General features: G+C 36.0%; 3 protein-coding genes and 1 pseudogene across 5 annotated transcripts; 2 read left to right on the top strand and 2 right to left on the bottom strand.

Annotated features, from left to right (window-relative positions):
* Nucleotides 1–5,875: 5,875 nt before the first annotated feature.
* Nucleotides 5,876–7,592, top strand: LOC104742328 (shikimate O-hydroxycinnamoyltransferase-like; annotated as a pseudogene). Its single transcript, XR_015580086.1, has 2 exons — nt 5,876–6,405; nt 6,482–7,592. The product of XR_015580086.1 is annotated as a shikimate O-hydroxycinnamoyltransferase-like (transcript).
* LOC104742329 (protein CYTOSOLIC ABA RECEPTOR KINASE 11) lies at nt 7,545–10,925 on the bottom strand. Of its 2 annotated transcripts, none has more exons than XM_010463325.2 (8): nt 10,724–10,925; nt 9,989–10,104; nt 9,635–9,885; nt 9,309–9,435; nt 8,916–9,189; nt 8,563–8,695; nt 8,174–8,260; nt 7,545–7,929 (listed from the first exon to the last, which is right to left on the bottom strand). In XM_010463325.2, the coding sequence occupies exons 2-8, from the start codon at nt 10,068–10,070 to the stop codon at nt 7,792–7,794; spliced, it is 1,092 nt and encodes a 363-aa protein (XP_010461627.1). In that variant the 5' UTR covers nt 10,071–10,104; nt 10,724–10,925; the 3' UTR covers nt 7,545–7,791. The 2 variants fall into 2 exon arrangements, with proteins under 2 accessions (XP_010461627.1, XP_087340671.1); XM_087484545.1 differs by having other exon boundaries at nt 9,989–10,099.
* A 76-nt stretch (nt 10,926–11,001) lies between these two features.
* Nucleotides 11,002–12,210, top strand: LOC104742326 (uncharacterized). Its single transcript, XM_010463322.3, has 3 exons — nt 11,002–11,120; nt 11,272–11,574; nt 11,886–12,210. The coding sequence occupies exons 2-3, from the start codon at nt 11,274–11,276 to the stop codon at nt 11,936–11,938; spliced, it is 354 nt and encodes a 117-aa protein (XP_010461624.1). The 5' UTR covers nt 11,002–11,120; nt 11,272–11,273; the 3' UTR covers nt 11,939–12,210.
* On the bottom strand, nt 12,185–12,693 carry LOC109128836 (zinc finger CCCH domain-containing protein 34-like). The gene has a single exon (XM_019235942.2). The coding sequence runs from the start codon at nt 12,682–12,684 to the stop codon at nt 12,367–12,369; it is 318 nt and encodes a 105-aa protein (XP_019091487.2). The 5' UTR covers nt 12,685–12,693; the 3' UTR covers nt 12,185–12,366.
* Nucleotides 12,694–21,489: the final 8,796 nt, after the last annotated feature.

Raw genomic sequence — 21,489 nt, 5'->3', positions numbered from 1 at the left:
TGCTTTATCCAGCGATGGAAAAAATGGTCCCAGCGTCACCGTAATTGTTAACATCTGACAGTCTCCCCACATGATTGGGTCATTTGCAACTTGTGTTTACATCTTTTGTTTTTTCTTCAGTCGTGTTGAATCTAGAATTCACACAATGAATTTGTTTGAGTGGGGGACAAATTCACTTAAGATCTCCCTCTAAAACAATGGATTAAAACTAGAAAATAAAGAGGGGTTTTGATCTCTTGAGAAAGAAGTTAGGGTTTTGCCCAAAAACAATGAAGAACTAGGGTTTTTGTATTAATTGCTGGATACTTTACAATGAGAGGATATCTCCCTATTTATATGAATACATTGATTATAAAATAAGTCTATTTTCCTTAAATCTCTGATCTTCAAATATGGTAAATTTCCTCTTCTGATGATCTAGTCGGGCTTAGGGGGCGGTCTCGGAGGTCGGTCAAGTGACTTCGTCGGCTTCTGCTTTTGGGCCAGTTTAGCTAGCCCAAAAAGGGGGTCCCTCGGTTTAGTTAATGTACAAAGTCTATTTGGTTTACCTTTGGTTTAGATCGGTATGTCGTGGGTGCTAAATCCCGCACCAACAATTAGTCCCCCCCCCCCAGTTCGGTAGATTCGATTATCCATTCGAGTTTCCGAACTATAGGAAAAAATATTTGATCTAAACTTTAGGAAAACTGAATTCCGAGCACGCGAACTGATGTTGTGCGTCAGGACTCGTCGCCTCGTTAAAACCTTCTCCGGTAAACCACATGGGAGAAAACCCGAAGTAAGGAAAAAGAGTACGAGTCATGATCCTAACGTCTTTAGCGCCCTCATACAGACGGTCTCGCCGATGGTTGCCTTGGCTGCGTCGATCTCTCAGTCTTCTTGGAAGAATTGTTTTTGCAAGAAATAAAGTTTTCACTCTATTCGGAGTTTTACACGAGGCGGGACGTCTCCCGGCTTACATCGAGTAATCCTTATTGGGTAATTTAACCCAAGCGTACATGCGCTTTGACGGAGGGCGAAGTACGGGACTTCGGCTTACCTCCTTTGTTCCAGTTTGGAAGTCGACGGCGAATTTAAAACTCTGGGTTCGGCTTACATATCCGTCCAAACCAGAACTTGCGAAACAATTCAAAAAAGAATTCTCTGGGTTCGGCTTATCTCTCGTCAGAGAGTTTGAGGTGCGAAATAAAAACTCTGGGTTCGGCTTATTCCTCGATTAAAAGTTTGAAGGGAGTGAGATACTGGGCTCGGCTTATTCCCCTTTTAAAAGTTTGAGGGGAGCGAGATACTAGGCTCGGCTTATTCCCCTTTTAAAAGTTTGAGGGGAGCGAGATACTGGGCTCGGCTTATTCCCCTTTCGCGGTTTGATGCGAGTCGAGCATCTGGCCAGGATGTCGAAAGATTCTGTATGACTCACAAAGATTCAAACAGAACTGAAGCTATTTGATGATGAACTGAAATCGAAGTTGTATGCAGACGAGCTGAAACTGAACTTATCTGAAGACAAACTGAAACTGAAACTGTCTAAAGATGGATTGAAAATGGAGCTGTCCGAAGAAAAACTAAAACTAGAGCTATCTGAAGTTGAACTGAAGTCGAAGCTGTCTGAACACAAACTGATTATGAGGTTGTCTGAGGATGAACTGAAACTGAAGCTGTCTGAACACAAACTGAATCTGAAGTTGTCTGAGGATGAACTGAAACTGAAGTTGTCAGAAGATGACCTGAAAAGTTGTCCGAAGGACGAACTGAGAAGTTGTCCGAAGGATGAACTGAAAAGTTTTCTGAAGGACGAACTGAGGAGCTGTCCGAAGGACGAACTGAGGAGCTGTCCGAAGTACGCACTGAGAAGTTGTCCGAAGAACGAACTGAGAAGTTGTCCGAAGGACGAACTGAGACTCAAGTTGCCCGAAGGACGAACTGAAAATGTCCGTTTAAAAGGATGTTCATTCTTGATGTGCAAGCGTGGAGCCCGGCTTTTAGCACTAATGAGTTCGAAGTTCCGAACTGAGGTTATACGAGGCATGGCTCGGCTTTTTTTTTTTTTTTTTTTTTTTTTTTGCGAGGCATGGCTCGACTTTTTTTTTTTTTAAGAACTAACGAGTTCGTAACTGGTCCCCTTTTTTTTATAAGCAAGGCATGGCTCCGCTTTTTGGGACGAGTTACAAAAATCCCATTGATAAGCTGTAGTGAGCTGTTGAGAGCTGAAGATAATTTCCAAAGAAGAGTAGAAAAGTATCGATTAATTTACCGTTGGTTGTGACTGTTTTCTCCATTGTTCGTCCAAGCGTCTTGAGATAATGAAGTTTATGATTTTGCTAGTAATATGAAGATGTAGCGACAACTTTCTCATGAATTACGAGGCTGAAACAAGGTCGATCTTGTTGCGAAGGTAAGCCTCGTTGCTTTGGATTGATATGTAGATGGACTACAGGTTTCATCTAGGTTGCTCGAAATTGGCCATGAAGTAGGGCGAACTGATAAGGTGGATCTGCTTCCTCTTTTTTTTTTTTTTTTTTTGGGTTTCGGGTTGAATGTTCCTGTTCCAGAAATACGGTGATATCTTTCGCGAGGAATAGCCAATCAACTCGACGTTTGTCTTGTTAGAAAGATAAGCTTCAGGGCTTCAATTTGATATGTAGATCGGCGTCTGGTTCGTTCTAGAACGATAGAAAAATGCTTTCGAAGTCGATTCTCTTGAAAGGTCGGATCTGCGATTTTAGGGTTTCGATAGATCACACCAGTTGAGGGAATTCTGTGATATATTTCTTGAAACAGCTCGGATTAAGGCGAGGTCGATCTCTTTAGAGACATAAGACTCGGGGCTTAAGATGTATATGCATTATGACACCTCGTTCTTTCTAGATCGATGGGAAAAAGTTCATGATGTAAGAGGATCTGACAATTGCGAACAGGCTGCATCTGATCAAGATAACTGGTCATAAGTTGAGATATAGAGCACCGATTGAGGCGTGGTCGATCTTGTTAGAAAGCTAAGCCTCGGGGCTTCAGTTTCATATGAATACCGATTTTTTGTTTCTTCTAGATCGGCGGCAAACTACACTCCAATTCGTGATGACGAGCTGATAACTAGGGTTTCGAACAAGATGTGTTAGTTCGGAAATAGGGTGATAACTTTCGATTGACACTTCGGATTGGGTTGAGGTCGCCTTCTCCGGCAAGTTGACTCTAAGGCCTATCCATGGATGGGTTGTGTGTAATCTGGGTCATAGTAATTTGTCGGGAAATCGATCCGAAGGCTGCCTGGTGCGATGAAGACGGATCTGTGTTTTAACAGATTGTGTATGCTGCAGACAAACGGTGATATCTTTCGGCAGACATGTCTGATCAATATGAAACCGGTTTCTATGGAAAGATGACTCTCGGGGCGATCTATGATTAGGTTATGCGTAACGTGGTTCGTCGTATTCAGCTGAAAAATCGATCCCGAAGCTGACTAGCGGTAAGCAGGCGGATCTGTATTTTGAAGGATAGAGTATGCTGCTGTGAAACTGCGATATCTCTCTGAATATAGCTCCGATTGAAACGAAATTGAGTTCTATGGAAAGCTGGTCTTCGGGGCAATCCGTGGATGGGTTATTCATCTTCCAGTTCGTCGGGAGCTACCGGGAAATCGCCTTGCAAGGTGGCGGTTCTGATGGTTGAACTTGATCTTCTGGTTTGTCTTAGGTTTGGTAGTAGAGAGAAGAAACGTAGAACTTAGTGTAAGGTTCCCCACAGGCGGCGCCAATTGTTGAATCTAGAATTCACACAATGAATTTGTTTGAGTGGGGGACAAATTCACTTAAGATCTCCCTCTAAAACAATGGATTAAAACTAGAAAATAAAGAGGGGTTTTGATTTCTTGAGAAAGAAGTTAGGGTTTTGCCCAAAAACAATGAAGAACTAGGGTTTTTGTATTAATTGCTGGATACTTTACAATGAGAGGATATCTCCCTATTTATATGAATACATTGATTATAAAATAAGTCTATTTTCCTTAAATCTCTGATCTTCAAATATGGTAAATTTCCTCTTCTGATGATCTAGTCGGGCTTAGGGGGCGGTCTCGGAGGTCGGTCAAGTGACTTCGCCGGCTTCTGCTTTTGGGCCAGTTTAGCTAGCCCAAAAAGGGAATCCCTCGGTTTAGTTAATGTACAAAGTCTATTTGGTTTACCTTTGGTTTAGATCGGTATGTCGTGGGTGCTAAATCCCGCACCAACAAGTCGCTATTATGTGGCGCTAGCAGTAAAGACAGTTGCACGGAAGGGAGACGTAATGGCATTGTCGGCTGAAGTCTGTATATCCAAAATAACATGAGGCTTACAAAAATTAGGGTATTCATAAAAAAAAATTCCTTGCTTTCATATATGGCTAGAATTTTGCCAACGTCTTCTGAATATTGTGCCACCCACACAATTGCATTGCGAATAGTTCTAGAAACTAATAAACTCTACTAATATACTATAGTCAAACTAGATTAAGACCCGTGCTAGAACACAGATTGAAATTTTTTTTATTTATATTGTAATTTTTATATAAAATATAATTTATGTGACTGTTTTTAAAAATTGTTGTGAATAAAACGTTATGCAATAAAATCATATGCTACATATGAGGACTTGTAATTTTTTTGAGATTTTGTTGCTAGTATAATCGAAGAATGATTAATTTTTGAAATTATGGACTTCTTTTTAAATATTTTTGAGATTTTGTTGCCTATCAAATAATCAAATAATTAATCTTATAACCTATATTTTATAGTCTACAAAAAAAAGTTGTGTACTTCTGTTTTATTATATAGGGAATAAGTATATGCATCCTATTTACAATATGATATTGTTAACTATATTACAACCGTAATGTACATGATAATAGAGATATGACGCAAGCTATCAACAAAAGTACACAAGACCGACCTAGAGGGGAAGCAACCCAAACGAGCGCTTAGAATCCCAAATTTTTTTCTTTTTTTCTTTAGTAATTAAGACTATTTTTTGAAGTTTTATTTAAGTAAGTATGTAGAAAAATGTTTAATTTTATAGAAAATACATAGATTTTTGCTTGAAAAATTAGAATTTAGTATGAATTTGGGTCACAAATTTCAACTTTAGTGTAAATCTATTAAAAAGAAGTCCATAATTTTTTTCCTTTAATATAAGGGGTACAAACAAAAAATTATTCTAAGGCCTCTAAACCGGATTGTGCGTAAGGCACCTAATAATACCGGACCAGCACTGCTGATACATATGGCAAAATAATGTTTGGTATAATACAGCTTGTGTCATATGTCTCTGCATGTACGTTTCTGATATATCTAAACAAAAGTACGTTTCTAATACATGGCATAATACAGCTTGTGTCATATATCTCTACATGTACTACATGCAAGAATATTGTGCATTAATATCATTAGACGATAGCCATTAACATAGTTATGCTATAGTTGAAGTTTGGCTCGTACTATTGTAGAAATGGTTGGATATACATATATATAATTCATCGCATGCATAATCGGAAGCTTAATCATACAAACAAAACAATACCTCTATTATTTCCCCTAAGTGCTTTTGCAATTTACCAGAAATAGAACGAATAATTTCAAATTAGTGCTCCTCTAATTTTGACTAAACTAAACAGTTAATTTCATTGTTGGCAAGAAGAGGAAGATGGAAAGAAAAAAAAGGGAGACATTCAAGAATCAAGATAGTTAGGTGGAAAATGGAGACATATTTGCATTGGCGGCAAAAAAAGTTATTGAAGTTTGTGTATCCAAAAGAACCATGTGGCTTACAAAAACTCCTTTCCATTCTTATATGGCTAGAATTTTGCCATCGGTCTTATGAATATTCTCTTTCTTTGATTTTATCTGCATCATAATTTGTTCCACCCACTTACTATATATATACCTCCAATGTCACACAATTTTTCGGATCAAAGTCATCAAAACATAAACTTTTCATTTGCGTTTGATCTTGTAACACTCCCAACCCATCTATGAAAATTAACATCCGAGATTCCACCATTGTCCGGCCTGCCGCCGAGACCCCAGTCACTAAACTTTGGAACTCCCACGTTGACCTCATCATCGCTAAGTACCACAGCCCCACTGTCTACTTCTACAGACCCACCGGCGCCTCCAATTTCTTTGACCCTCAGGTCCTCAAGGACGCTCTTTCCAAGGCCCTCGTCCCCTTTTACCCCATGGCTGGTCGCTTGAAGAAAGACGATGATGGTCGTATCGAGATCGATTGCAATGGCGCCGGTGTTCTCTTTGTCGTCGCCGATACTCCCTCTGCCATCGACGATCTTGGGGACTTCGCTCCTTCCCTCACTCTCTGCCAGCTTATTCCAAATGTCGATTACTCCGTCGGCGTCCAAACTTTACCGCTCCTCGTCTTGCAGGTTAAAAATTGATGCCTTGTTATTTGTCTTTCTTATAATTTAGCTTAGTTTGATCCTTTGTTCCTTGATGAAGTAGGTGACCTTCTTTAAATGTGGGGGAGCTTCCCTTGGGGTTGGCTTGCAACACCACGTGGCTGATGGTTCCTCTGCTCTACATTTTATCAATACATGGTCTGACATGGCCCGTGGTCTTGACCTTGTCATTCCACCCTTCATTGATCGGACCCTCCTCCGCGCTAGACACCCGCCTCAGCCTGCTTTTCATCATGTTGAATATAAGCCTTCCCCCACTATGAGGATCCCTTCGTCCTCCAAACCAGGCCCTCATGATACCACTGTCTCTATTTTCAAAATATCACGTGAGCTTCTTCTTGCTCTCAAGGCTAAATCCAAGCAGGATGGGAACACTGTTAGCTACAGCTCATACGAGGTCTTGGCTGGCCACGTGTGGAGAGCAGTGGGCAAAGCGCGCGGACTGCCAGACGACCAAGAGACCAAGCTGTACATTGCAATTGATGGAAGGTCCAGACTTAGCCGCAGCTACCCCCTGGTTACTTTGGCAATGTGGTATTCACTGCGACACCATTGACTGTTGCTGGGGATCTTCTATCAAAGCCAACATGGTATGCTGCAGGGATGATTCATGACGTTATAGTTCGCATGGACGATGAGTATCTGAGGTCTGCTCTTGACTACCTGGAGATGCAGCCTGATCTGTCAGCACTGGTCCGCGGTGCACATACCTACAAATGCCCAAATTTGGGAATCACAAGCTGGGCCAAATTACCCATCTATGATGCAGACTTTGGTTGGGGTCGTCCCCTATTTATGGGACCTGGTGCAATTGCATTCGAGGGTTTGTCTTTTTTGCTACCAAGTCCTACTGATGATGGCAGCTTATCCTTGGCCATTTCCCTCCAATCTGAACACATGAAACTGTTTGAGAAGTTTTTGTACGAGATATGAAAGAGATAAACCACCATCTGAGTATAACTCCCCTTCTTCAATGGTGGTTGCTTAGTTAAGTTGCCACTACTGTTTTGTTTTCGTGCAAAGTACATCAATAACAGTGAGGATGTCGCTCACTTACTTTTCTGTTTGTTTTGACGTGTTTAATGTGTTCGCGTGAATTAAAATTATTTCGAAATAATTATTTTAATTCATAAATTTACGATAAACAAACAAAATTTGGTTCGTCCTCCTTCACAAACTAAACATAAAAATATAATGACAGAGACATACATACATAGCTCTTCAAATGTGGGATTTGAATGAAGGGTTAATGAGATAAAGTCCCAGAAATTTACACTTAGAAAGAAGAAAAAAACGTATGATACACTTTGATAAATCATCTTTAAAAAGATGAGATGGGGATTGAATATCTGATCAATAGGGGTTCCTATGAGGAGTCTGCGGAGCAGAACGAGGAGGGTTTAAAAGAGGTTGAAGTGCCTTCACCACGATGCTCATGTTTGGTCTAAAATTTGCCTCATATTGCACACAGAGTGCAGCCACCGCAGCTAGCTGATCATTATATCGCACCATATGGCAAATAAAATCAGACTCATCAAATGTTTCAATCGTCATGTAGATGACTGCGGACTGCAAGTATCACTTTTTTCTTTGGTATTTGCAAGAAAAGGCAATCTCAGAACTGAGGTTTCGCTAGTTTGGTTCTAATGTCAGCACTCACATAAACTAGTCTTCTAAGTTGAAACTTGTATGGTCTAGTGAAAGAATGAGAGGAAAGCAATTTTGAGATTAATACCTTGGCAACAGCTTTGGGAGGGTACTCTCCGAGTAGTCTTGCATCAACGCATTGCTTCACTTTGTCTTCACTTAGTTTAGGGGTTGCCTGAGACAACACACAATCTCTTTATTATTATTTAGCAACAATAATTCATTTCAGGAAACATTACGAGTCGCAGTAATCTATATGGAAAAAATTATTGCTTCTTCCAGCGTCTTAAGTTGTTTTGACATCCTAAGTTTGGCCTAAGGAGGGCTTATTATCTAAGTTTCTTTGAGGTTTTGACCCCATTTTTGTCATTTTTAACAGACTAATGAGCTTATCACAATTTTGGTCTTCTTAAAAAGCCTCTCTTATCGATTCAGCAAACCAGAATAAGAAGCAGAGAAGAATGCACTAAACATTACCCATGTCACTAGACTTTGTTGTCCACGCGGTAAGGTGTGATCGACTGGTTTACGACCCGTAAGGAGCTCCAGTAGAATAACACCAAAACTGTACACATCGCTCTTGGAGCTCAACGTTCCTGTCATTGCGTATCTGAAATACAGAGCAAAAATATTCAAGCTTTAGATTCGTCAAGAAGAGATGCAATAGCAGGTACGGGTAAGAAAAACGAAATCCATGTGAATAAATAAGTATTTCATAACATCAGAGCATGAGAACCAAACGTTTTTGAGTGAAGACGTGTAGATTAGTCTGAATGAAACAAGCTGAAAATAACTGTTCAGGATAAAGAAAATCTTGAAAAGGGTATTACTCTGGAGCGTGATAGCCAAAGGTTCCTAGCACACGAGTTGAGTGAAGGCGAGCAGCCATGTCAGGGGCTTGATCAGACAGATCAAAATCACCAATTTTGGCAACATCGTCATCAAAAAGAAGTACGTTACTGGATTTGATGTCTCGGTGGATAACCTGAGGGTTCACCTTCTCATGCAAGTACTCAAGTCCTCTGGCTGCACCTACAGCGATTTTAACTCTCTGTTGCCACGTCATAACAGGACCTCTCAGTGCTCCTTTGACCCCTTTTCGGCCTGCACCAAAGATCATCACGTTTCATTAGTTTCTTCCTGCTGTAACTTGCTTTCCAGATGTTCTAAGTATTGAGTGACTGATCCATACCCAAGCAATGGTTTTAAGTTTAATTACTCACCATGGAGAGTATCATGAAGAGATCCGTTAGGAGCATATTCATAAGCAAGAACACGGAGAGGGCCATCAACACAATAACCCATAAGTGCAGTGACATTGTCGTTTCGCAATCTCGAAACCATTGATATCTGTTAAAATTTTCTACGTCAGTAACAAAAAAAAACTAGACAGAACATTCCCAAAGGAGTGGTTTGATGCTGGACCATTTGCACATAGAAAACATAAGGTCTACGTTAAGCCGGGGTAATTCGTTTTGGCAATATACTTTACGAGATGAATGCCCCTAAGAAAATGCATTAATGTATTCTGTAAGACTGTGACACCTACCTGGGAAAGAAATTCTTGATCTGGCTGCTTACTAGAGTCAAGTTTCTTGATGGCAGCTGCGCCACCGCTTTTAAGAACACCGTAAAACACTCTTCCGTAAGAACCCTCACCAATCAAGGCCTTGGAGCCATAGTTATCGGTTATATCTTTCAGTTCATCCACAGGAATGGCTGGTACAGAGATAGGCTGCATGGGAGTTACTGGCTGGTTCATGGGTGGATCAGCTCTTTGATAGTGGCCTCCATTGTAACCTTTAGAACAATGAAAATCCCATTAACTTAGAATCCAAAGGGATGAACACTAAGCGAAAGACTGAAGACAAGTAATGCAGTTGAAATATGAAAAAAAAGAAACCTGCTGGGTTGTGCGCAGGCCTAGGTCCGGTGTCAGCAGAGTTACGGAAATCCTCACTCCCACACCAACCAAAACAGCTCATTACACTCTTCTCTCACACGTACGAGCTAACTACACTGTAAACAGTATATGTCAACCAACAGTTCAGCTTCTTAGACTCATTTAATAACAAAGAGGATGTTCAGATACCAACTAAAAAGGTAATAAACAGTTTCCATTTCGCTAATCATGATGCTGTGTGCAGTAACAGAACATTACAGACACAAAAACAAGATTTTTGCTCATAGTAGTAATATCAGTAGAAACCAAAAAATATGAATAGTTTAGTTATCAGGATAAGGTTTTTAAGTCCATATATACACACAAAACAAAACAAAACAAAACAAAAACAGAATTGTGAAAAAATCAACAAAAATTTCCACAAGTAAAGTCAAAAATACTATATGAGAAGATGTAAATTCAAGTTACTCTACTCCATGATCAACCGATTAAACCAACAACTAATAGACAAATATATATGTTCCGTAGACCTAGAATATTCACAAGTCAACGAATTTTACCCTATGGAACTGATTTCAAACTCGGAAAAACTAGAAATCGATTCCTAGATTTCGTTCGCATAATCGTAATCGACATTAAATTCGAACCCTCGATCCTTAAAAAAAAAAAGGTTTTTGACATTTAAGTAAAGTACCAAAAAGAGAAACTCGTAACAGAGGAAAGCATTTTACTTACCTATCTCGCAAACAAGGAAAAAAACACTTCGGAAGGAGAGAGGAATTGAGAAATTCTCAGTTCCGAATCTTCGATGGTGTGGTGGTTTTATGCCTTTAGACGACAATTTGAATATGATGATGATCGATCGACTTTTAACAACTTTTTTTTTTTTTTTTTTAATATATCTTTAAATGACCATTGTTGTAGTTAGTCTAATTGTAGTACTTTACTTACTTGGCAAAAAGTCTTTATCTATGTAAAATACCTAAATTACCCCTTAATTGAATAAGAATTACAGTCATATCCCTAAACACAACTTAAAAAAGTACTGAAACGGAATCGAGTTCTCTCTCTCTCTCGGCGCCGCCGCATCAAAAACCTCACCGCCGTAGCCATCAACCCACCTTCGTTTCAGGTGAGCCATTTTTTTTTTTGTTTACGATCTTATCTCCGTCGTAGTTTACATAGACCGGATGCTGAAATTGTTGTCGAGTTTAGTCATATCGTTGTTGTGTATGAAATGATGATCTTAAGAGTTTTGGAATTGCTATTGATGGATATGGCAGAAATGGCGAATAAGATTGCGATGTTTCTATCGGAAGCAATAAACAACAATGCTGTCATAAACACTTGTCTTGGGGTATCGTTTGTGGTTTTGGGATTGCGATCTGATCAACAGCAGAAGTATGTCGAGGCCTTAGCAGAGCAGAAGGATTCGCTCTCCAAGTCGAACAAGGCAATGAAAGTCACTATGTGGGAGTGGAAACAGCAACTCTTTGCTGAAGCTGCTTCCGCTGGTGCTTCCGCGGTTGTTCCTCTTTCCACGCTCAAGGCCATCTATGGTGAAGTCACAGCAACCACTCAGTCAGGTTAATTTACTAGTTTCCAACCCTCTCTTATTTATTACCTGTTGAATAGAATCAGACTATGAACTATACTACTGGTGTTGATAATGTGGAATCAGGGATCACAATTTCGATAAATCTGTACTTTTTTTGACTGGATATGCAAATATAAACTAGGCTACCTTTGTGGGTTTGATAAAGAGTCATGTATGCTCGCATCAATCAAAAATATAAAGACAAAGCGGGGTTAGAATCGATATGATCATGATTAGAAGTCGCCTTTGGAGATTAGCTGTCTGTTCACTAACTGGTTTGAATTATGTTCCTTCTTCCAGGTGACACAGCCAAGGAAGAGTCTAAAGTGTCTACCCACAAGATCATGATATGAGAGGGTTGCTAAAGTAAAGATTAGCATTCAACCTCATCAATTTTCACAAATTGCATTTGTATAACTAGAGTTTGGCATCAGAGTGTTTGTTGTTGTGATCCTTGTTTAATCTCGTAAGTAAACAGTGTGGGTAAGATCCTCTTTTAGGTTTATTTTCAAGGCATTCATTGCCGATCCATTGGAGCCTATTAACTTGATTAGGCCTTTCTTTGGTTGGATTAAGTCGAAACAAAAAGTCTGATCTTGTTACATGAAATGAACATTTTTGATAACCATGGTGATCAACTTGATCATTACATTCTTTCATATATTATTATTATTACAAATGGTGAATAAAATACATGATTTTGCATATGTATATGGATAAATATTATAATCTTATTTAGATTAAACGGAACGGAAGATAGCGAATATCAGTTTCATTTTCATCATTTGCGAGCAGAGGATGAGGATGATGATGGTTTGGTTGAATGGTCGAATTTACAAGCTGGACCGGATTTGCAAAGGCCAAAGCGACTGAAATGTGGGCAAACAGCTTGATTAGGTCTTAACGGTAAGCCATTGTCATTGAGGGCCAGTCCAGGCTCTATCGGGATTATATTCTTGGGGTGATGGTATTTGCACCTTTTTTTCAGATTACAGTTTCCTGTTATAAGATAGTAGCCGCATTCTGGTTTGCCTGGACGTTCTGGCAATTTTTTGTCAGACATATTTCCTCCTCTTATTAGACTTGGTATTGTTTGCATCTCCTTGATTATGTTCTCTTGTGTATATATATATACTAGAAGAATCTAGCATTGAATACTCAAATGACATGTTTTGAAGAAATATATCATCATTAACATTTATTATATTTAGTTATAATTGTAACTTTTTATAACTGTAATATAGTGCTATATTCATATTTATTTATTCTGATTTTTTTTTAGTAACTAGATTCATTTACCTAATACTTTAGATATATGTATTTAATTATATATATTTTTTTAAACTACATGTGACATAAGTCATTTCATGAGTTACATAGCTTTTTTAGAGAGGATACACATGGAAAAAATAATTATTACAGTTGCATCTTTTTATAATAATTTTTCTTTAATTATAATTTTCTATTTTTAATTGTTAAAATAAATTAAACAAATTGTTACAATCGTTTAATTTAACCATTTTATTTTTTTGGTATATATATACCATTACTACTATTACCTTATTTGATTTACATATTAGGTTTGTTTGGTAAATTCATGAAAAGCTACCAAAATAAGGGTTATTGTTTATTTGGGTATTTGTTGAATAAAATATTTGAATTTATATATTTTTATTCATGTTTACATAAGTAGGCATTTTTGGAGAGGAGTAATGACAATATTGTTCCTGGAAGCTGAACACATCTAAAGAGTCAAAGTGACCATCAAATCCAATTTTTTTATATTTAACTTTTTTCTAAGTTTCATCACAACGAAGATAGAAATAATCAAAATTTGTTTCCTGCATTCACTTAAAACAATCAATGGTGTAAAATTACAATGACTCGCTTAAAATAATATTTATACTTCATAATTTGGTCACAGAAACATAGTCTCTAATATGTCCACTAATAAAACAAAAGGCAAATTCTCTGCAATTATAAGCTTGAGTCCTTGACCTGTAAGAATATTTGATGATCCATTGCACCATATGTCCTTAGTTTCATACATGTCAAAACTCGATTCAAAGGAACCTAATGTAAATAAGGTACGGTTTTTGGTCCTGCCCTGATGCTACAAATAAATATGGTTGCATTTTTCTTATGTAGACCTAGACCAAGACTGTGGACAAGAAATACCAATACCTTCTCAACCACAAGTAAAATGTTAAGATTAGAAAAATTTTGAGATAAAAAAATGTAAGTTTTAAATTTGTAATAAATGGCTATTAAAATTTTAATAATTCATCACATATACATAGAATCATGAGGTCAAAAGAAAATAAAAAATCATTTAAATTTATATATAGAAATACAAAACAAAATAGGAAATGACTATACGATTGAAAGTAACAAACGATAAATTCTATATTTTCTCGTAAAATATGATAAATTAAACTATATATCATATATTACCTTTATATCCTATTTAAATAAATTAACATTTTTATTTAAGTTAAGATATCATTTGGATTTGACAAAAAAACAATAAAATGATATCATTTGTTAAATGGGGGGGGGGGGGGGGGATGATACTATAAAATTTACAAAATTATGTGAGATATGAGATATAGTTAAAAAGAATGATATTGTGGAATTATAAAATTATAAGAGATTTGAAATATGAGAGTTATAGTGAGATATGTATCTTTCTTTTAATAGATAATACATAAATCAGTGTATCAATTTTAACTATTTGAGAGTTACAAAAATCCAGTAGTGTATATTAATAATTTTTAACTTGTTCTATTATATTTAATTAAATTCATTGATAGCACTACTATAATTTTATTATGAGAGTTGCAGACTAAATTTTTGAAGTAGTGGGCTTTAAATGTGTAATACAATGTAGTTTCTATGGAAATCTGAAGGGTTACAATGTATTATATCAATGTGTAACGTATCCCTTCCTACTTTTCCAAATCATAAAATTAAAACCCATTTAATTTAAAAGTGAGTGTGGTTATATTGGTGGATCCATAATTTGATTCAAAAGTATAATACGATACACATTGATCATTTAAAAGGAATATGAGCATCTAATGCTCAAATAAAACTTTCAATTCTTTACCAATAAACTTGATTTTTTTTGTTAAAACCAGAATATGTAATTAAAATTAAAATTAAAATTATAAAAATTATATAAGAAATATGAATAAATTAGTAAGATGTTAAAAATAAAATAAAAATTGAAAACAATGTAATATATATATATATATAGTACTTTCTAAAATAAAATATAGAAGAATCAAACTCTTATTACATTTTTATTTGATATTTAACCCATATAACAACATTTAGGAAAAGTTTTTAAAAAAAAATTAAGATTTGAGATATAGTGAGAGCGGAGGAGGGGATGATTACTTATATGATGGTAATTCAAATTAGATAATGGAGATGAATCTTTACAAAAAGAGCAATGTAAATTATATATCATGTAGTCTTTTTATTTTCCAGCATATCATGTAGTCGCTAAAGTTAAAATTTAGCATTAAACTATTTCATCTGATTTTGTAACCCATACAACAACAACAAAATCAAAACAAAAAAAAATACATAAAAAAGATTTGAGTTAGAGTGGAAGGGAATGTGAGAATGTGAGAATAGGAGAGTCAGAGAATACCAATATGAGAGAATGAGAGAATGATTATTTATATGATAAGAATTGTAAAAAAACAATGTAAAATATATATCACATAGTCTCTAAAATTAAAATTTAGCATTAAATTATTACAATGATATTTCATCTGATTTTGTTACCTATACACCAACAACAACAAAATCAAAAACAAAAAAATACAGAAAAAGATTTGAGGTATAGTTGAAGAGAATGTGGGAATAGGAGAGTTCCAAAATAGCAATATGAGAGAATGAGATAATGAGAGAATGATTATTTATATGATAAGAATTGATGAAAATTACATTACATTTAGAACTATGGGAGTTACAATTATAATTTATTGTGTTTGAATAAAATTGAATGGTAGAATATAGTTAATGTATAATTTATTTTGTTTTCAGTTATAATTTTATTTTAAAGTGTGAGTTAAATGTATATTGTTAATTGTTTCTTTAAATAAAAATAATTATTTTTAAATTTTAATTGAAAAAATTATATTGGCAAGTGGACCAATAAGGAGATAGTGAAATCTTACTTTTATGTATATGATATGGTTTTTTATTTTATTTGGCATAGTTTTCAGATTTGTTATAATTTTGATGGTTTATTTGAAGATTTCTAATTCACATATGAAGATTTGTATTTCGTCTTATTTGAATCAAGTCTTAGATTAGCAATTTGTACAGATTTGGCATGGTTTTGAAGATTTGTAAGTTTGTTTATTCTAATTATAATTGTATTTTTCATGGAATTAATTTGATTTTGTTGGAGATTTGGCCTCTTTGACATCGAGTCTTAGATTAAAATTTTGTGCAGACTTAGCATGATTTTTATTCGATTATCTTGAATATTTGTAAGTTGTCTTTATGGTTTGATCCAATATTTCATGAGTTTTAAAAATAAATTTGGCTTATTTGACAATGAAGTCTTGGATTATCGTTTTTGTAATTCGACATAGTTTTTTATACGATTTTCTTGAAGATTTGTAATATTCCATGAGTTTTATTCAATGTGGTTGAGAATTTAGTGTATTTGACATTCATATAATATATTAACATTTTTGTGCAGATTTGACATGGTTTTTTAAGCATAGACAGTTTGTTTATTTGTGCTCAGATAGAAAAAAAAAAACATGAGTAGCCAAGACAATGACGCGGTTACATTCACTGATATACAATTTTTGCATTCTCAAGTTTTGGAGTTTGGTGCTATGATGGTTAATGCTAAAACACTGAAAGCTATAAACACAGCTACAATTATTCCATCAATCGGTCTAGCATATAGATATAAATTGATTAATAAGAGAAGATGATTAGGTTGGTTTTGATTTGTGTGAGAAAGCTTGTGATTTTGATCATGAATCAAAGTGAGTCTCAAAAAGTTAAAAGATAAAAGATGATTTTATACATAACTGTATTCTCTCTAGTTAATTACTAATTAAGTAGATTAATTATTGTGGGACCTTTTATTTTAAATCATTATTCAAAGTGGGTCATTTGGTTCCAATTTTCTTTTTAATTCTACAACATGGAGAAAAAAGATTATTGATCCTTTTAATTTTGGATTTTAGGCAAATGTCCATGGTGTCATGAGTAAGAGATATGGTTGGGTGAAACATCTAACAAAGTAAGTAGATCTCCTCTGTTAAGCTTTATAATAATTTGGTTTTTTTTTTTTGATTTGACTTAGTTTTCAGATTTGTAGTAGTTTCGATGGTTTATTTGAAGATTTGTGATTCACCTATGAAGATATGTATTTCGTCTTATTTGAATCAAGTCTTAGATTAGCAATTTGTACAGATTTGGCATGGTTTTTGAAGATTTGTAAGTTCGTTTATTCTAATTTTAATTGTATTTTTCATGGGATTAATTCAATTTTGTTGGACAGTCAGCATAATTTTTTATTCGATTATCTTGGAGATTTGTAAGTTGACTTTATGGTTTGATCTAATATTTCATAGGTTTTAAAAATAAATTTGGTTGAGAATTAAATTTGGTTGAAAACGCTTATTTGACAATGAAGTCTTAGATTAGCGTTTTTGTAATTTGACATAGTGTTTTATACGATGTTTTTTTAAAGATTTGTAATATTGCATGAGTTTTATTCAATGTGGTTGAGAATTTAGCTTATTTGACATTCAAATATTATATTAACATTTTTGTGCAGATTTGACAAGGTTTTTTATTCGATTATCTTGAAGATCCAATATTCTATGGGATTTATACCATTTAGTTAACAGTTTGGCATATTTAACATTTAAGTTTTAGATTAGTTGTTTTTGTAGAGATTTGGTATGCTTTTTTATTCGATTATCTTGAATATTTGTATGTTGGCTTATTCCAATTTTGATTGTATATTTCATGAGATTGATTCAATTTGGTGAAAGATTTGGTTTATTTGACATTCAAGTCTTAGATTATCGTTTTGTTGAGGAAATGCATCTTTTATGATGAAATGCATATTTTATTGGATTTTGAAAAATGTAGCTTGTATTGTTTCATTCATGTGCCATAAGTAGCAAAATCAGAAGTAGAATCATTGATAACTAACAAACGATAAAACCAAAAAAGTAAATGGTAAATCAGATTGTCACCTCTACTTGTCATAATATAAACTGAAAGCTAATTGAGCTTTGTTCTGTAGAGCAAGCTTCTTAATCAGAGTTCTATGAACTTCAATTGATTTTTTTTTTTTTTGTATGAATGTAAAAATTATATTCAACAAAAAGACTGTTTCACAATAAATGCAACATCAAGCTGAAGAATTAAATAGATAGGTTAAAAAGGTGCTAGAAGAGTAGCTAGTAACAACACGTTCATCTCAAATCCTCTCTCTTTGAACTACAGGGCGGTGTGGCTTTGGAGCTGAAACCCCCAAAAAAAAAAAGATCTTTCAAGATGTCTCATCAAGGAATAAAATTAGAAGTAAAAGAGAGAGTCGATAGTGTTGGGATTGCCTTGCTTATAGAAACATTTGATAAGAGAGACAGCTTCTTCTGCCAGTATTCCTCCTCTGCACTTGTACCCTTTTTCTCCCTCGCTATCAAGGTCATAATTTAATTAGTAATGTATTTTTGTATAAGTTTGTAATGTGATCATAGAACTTACATGATATCTGACGGCTGAGAACTGCCTAAGTGAAGTGACAAAATGGAACCCCATCCCCCAAATTTATCATTTGCACATCCATGATACACTTCCTTTATACCTTCAATTAAGAGCATATCACATCATTCTCATCAGTAACCAAAAAAAATATGTCTAATTCAGCTTAAGGATTCATACCAAGAAACGATAAGGCCGATGCACACACAGTATGCAAGGTTCGCATGTTACATAAAGAATGCATTTTGAGAATTTCTCAGCAACTTGTGAAGGTGAGAGTCCATTTTTCTGCCATTGTTCAACAAGTTGATCAATTGCTTCCATCTCTGCATGTCTTGTAATGTAGCCTTTTCAAAAAAAAAAAAAAATTGTAACAAACACCTTAATATAGACGAATAAATCAAGTTAACAATCATATGATTCTGTGTTATTCAATAAATTAAGATACAGAGTAGTGTGAGCAAAAACAGACTATCCAATAAATAATTGAAGAAACTACTTATAAGCTTACTTCTGAAAGATTTGAGTGATCATATTGCGTGTCTCATTTGTTCGGTTTCGCCCTGAAGAAATGACCTTACCGTCCTCAAGAATAACACATCTGATCCAGACAAATCACGAGGAAACGGCCTTTGAGTGTGGAGGCTGTTCTGACCATCTCCGTAGTCGTATCCGGTTCGATATGGGAACACCTGCTCTGAAACGGCCTTTCAAATTTGTCAATTTTGTAGATCTTTTGCCGGAGTTTCTACCTCTTGTGCAGTCGTATTGGGAAGACACTGACCCTTTATTTATCTCCACCACTGCAATGTTTCGGTTTACTAAAAAGCTAAAGGGTCTGAAACAGGGGATCAGAAGTTTAACGCGTGATCGTCTGGGGGATCTGGTTAAAAGAACTCGGGAAGCACACACTGATTTATGTGCTAAACAAGTTGCAAACTTAGCTAATCATACCATTGATGCAATGCAGGATGAGACAACAGCTTAATCTCTATGGCACCAACTCTCATAACTAGAAGAGGGTCTATTGAAATAGAGGTCTAAATTACACTGGCTCCACGTTGGAGATCAGAATAATCAAGTGTTTCATAATGCAGTCAAACTTTGGAAAAATAAGAATTCTATCCGCGAGATACAATGTGAAGATGGTTCTATTGCCAAGACTCAAGCTGATATTAAACATGAAGCAACAAGATTCTTCTCGAATTTCCTTGGTCTCACTCCAAATGATTTTGGGGGAGCCACGGTCGAATCGTTAGTCACTGTTGCACTTTCGCTGCAGTGCTCATCATAGAGCTATGTTGATTCAAGATGTGTCGGATGAGGAGATCAGGCTTGTCCTATTTTCGATGCCTGCAAATAAGAGCCCTGAACCAGATGGCTATACTAGTGAGTTTTTCAAGCAAGCATGGCCTGTACTGGGGAAGGATTTTACGGTCGTCGTACAATCGTTCTTCCATAAAGGTTTTCTCCCTAAAAGTATTAACACTACCATACTTGCTCTAATTCCTAAGAAAGACGATGCATAGGTCATGAAAGACTATCGTCCCATCTCCTGTTGCAACGTCATATATAAAGTGATTTCCAAGATTCTTGAGAATCGACTCAAGGTTTTGCTCCCTGAGACCATCTCTTCAAATCAAACAGCTTTTGTCAAAGATAGGCTACTCATGGAAAATGTCCTTCTAGCATTTGAACTGATGACATTTCTCCATGTTGTGCCATGAAGATTGACATCTCCAAAGCATTCGATTCGGTGCAATGGTCATTCTTACTTAATACACTCCAAGCTTTAGGTTTCCCGGACATCTTTATAAACTGGATTCGACTGTGTATCTCCACAACAACTTTCTCAGTACAGGTAAATGGAGAGTTGGCTGGTTTTTTGGGGAGTTCTCGTGATGTGAGGCAGGGCTGCTCCCTCTCTCCTTATCTGTTCGTTATATGCATGAATGTCCTCTCACACTTGATCAATAAGGCAGCAACAGAGCACCGCTTTGGCTATCATCCTCGATGTCATAATCTTCTTCTCACACACCTCTGTTTTGTAGACGACCTAATGGTTTTTGCTGAGGGTACTAAAAGATCTGTTGAAGGCATTATTCAAATCTTTGATGACTTTGCTCGACTTTCAGGACTGAAGATCAGCCTAGAGAAATCTACACTATATATGGCTGGAAAGTTTTGACAAAAGAATATGATTAGAAACTAGAGAGCATAGAAGAAACAAAATAAGGTGGTTAAATTTAGTCGAATACAATACTTCTTCAACTCATGCTTTTAGATTTGAATGTAAACTACATATATATATATATACTATAGATCGATTTTATTAATTTCTGTCTCATGATCACATTCCATCACGTAATCTATACTACTTTATTCGAGAAATAGGTCGTATGTGGTAACTTGGCAGACCATTTACCATGAAATATCATCATCATTGTCTAGAAGTAGTCACACAGAAGAAGAAAAAGAGATATTTGATAACATCGTACAACTACATTTCTTGGTTCTCATGTTAAAGTCCAAAAGCTTACAGCAAATGTGGAAATATTTGATCTTAACTTGTTAACAGAAACTGCTAAGAATTAGGTCTGGACTTTGCTCGACTTTCAGGACTGAAGATCAGCCTAGAGAAATCTACACTATATATGGCTGGAATCTCTCCAGGTACGCAAGCGGATATACGATCAACATTCCCTTTTGAGGTTGGCACGCTTCCGGTTCGTTACCTTAGGCTACCGCTCCTCACCAAAGCAATGTCCAGGAATGACTATCAGCCTCTCATAGCGAAAATACGACAACGAATAAGCTCTTGGACGGGTCGGTTCTTGTCTTATGGAGGTCGGCTGCAACTCATCAAATCGGTTCTTACCAGTATCACCTACTTCTGGTTCTCTGCCTTTCGGCTGCCAAGTAGTTGTCTGAAGGAGAGTGATAAATTATGCTCAGCTTTTTTATGGAGTGGTCCTGATTTACAAACGCACAATGCAAAAGTTGCTTGGGACGTCGTCTGTTTGCATTACTGTGAAGGGGGTCTTGGCTTGCCACCTTTGAAGGAGGTTAACACCGTTTGTGGACTTAAGCTTATCTGGAGATTACTCTCTACAAACTCGCTATGGAGCCAGTGGGTGCATAC

The sequence above is a fragment of the Camelina sativa genome, chromosome 14 (assembly GCF_030686135.1).
Source record: "Camelina sativa cultivar CO46 ecotype springtype chromosome 14, ASM3068613v1".
NCBI classification, from domain to species: Eukaryota; Viridiplantae; Streptophyta; class Magnoliopsida; order Brassicales; family Brassicaceae; genus Camelina; species Camelina sativa.
The sequence above is the reverse complement of the archived record's forward strand: the minus strand, read 5'-3'. Positions and strand labels throughout refer to the sequence as shown.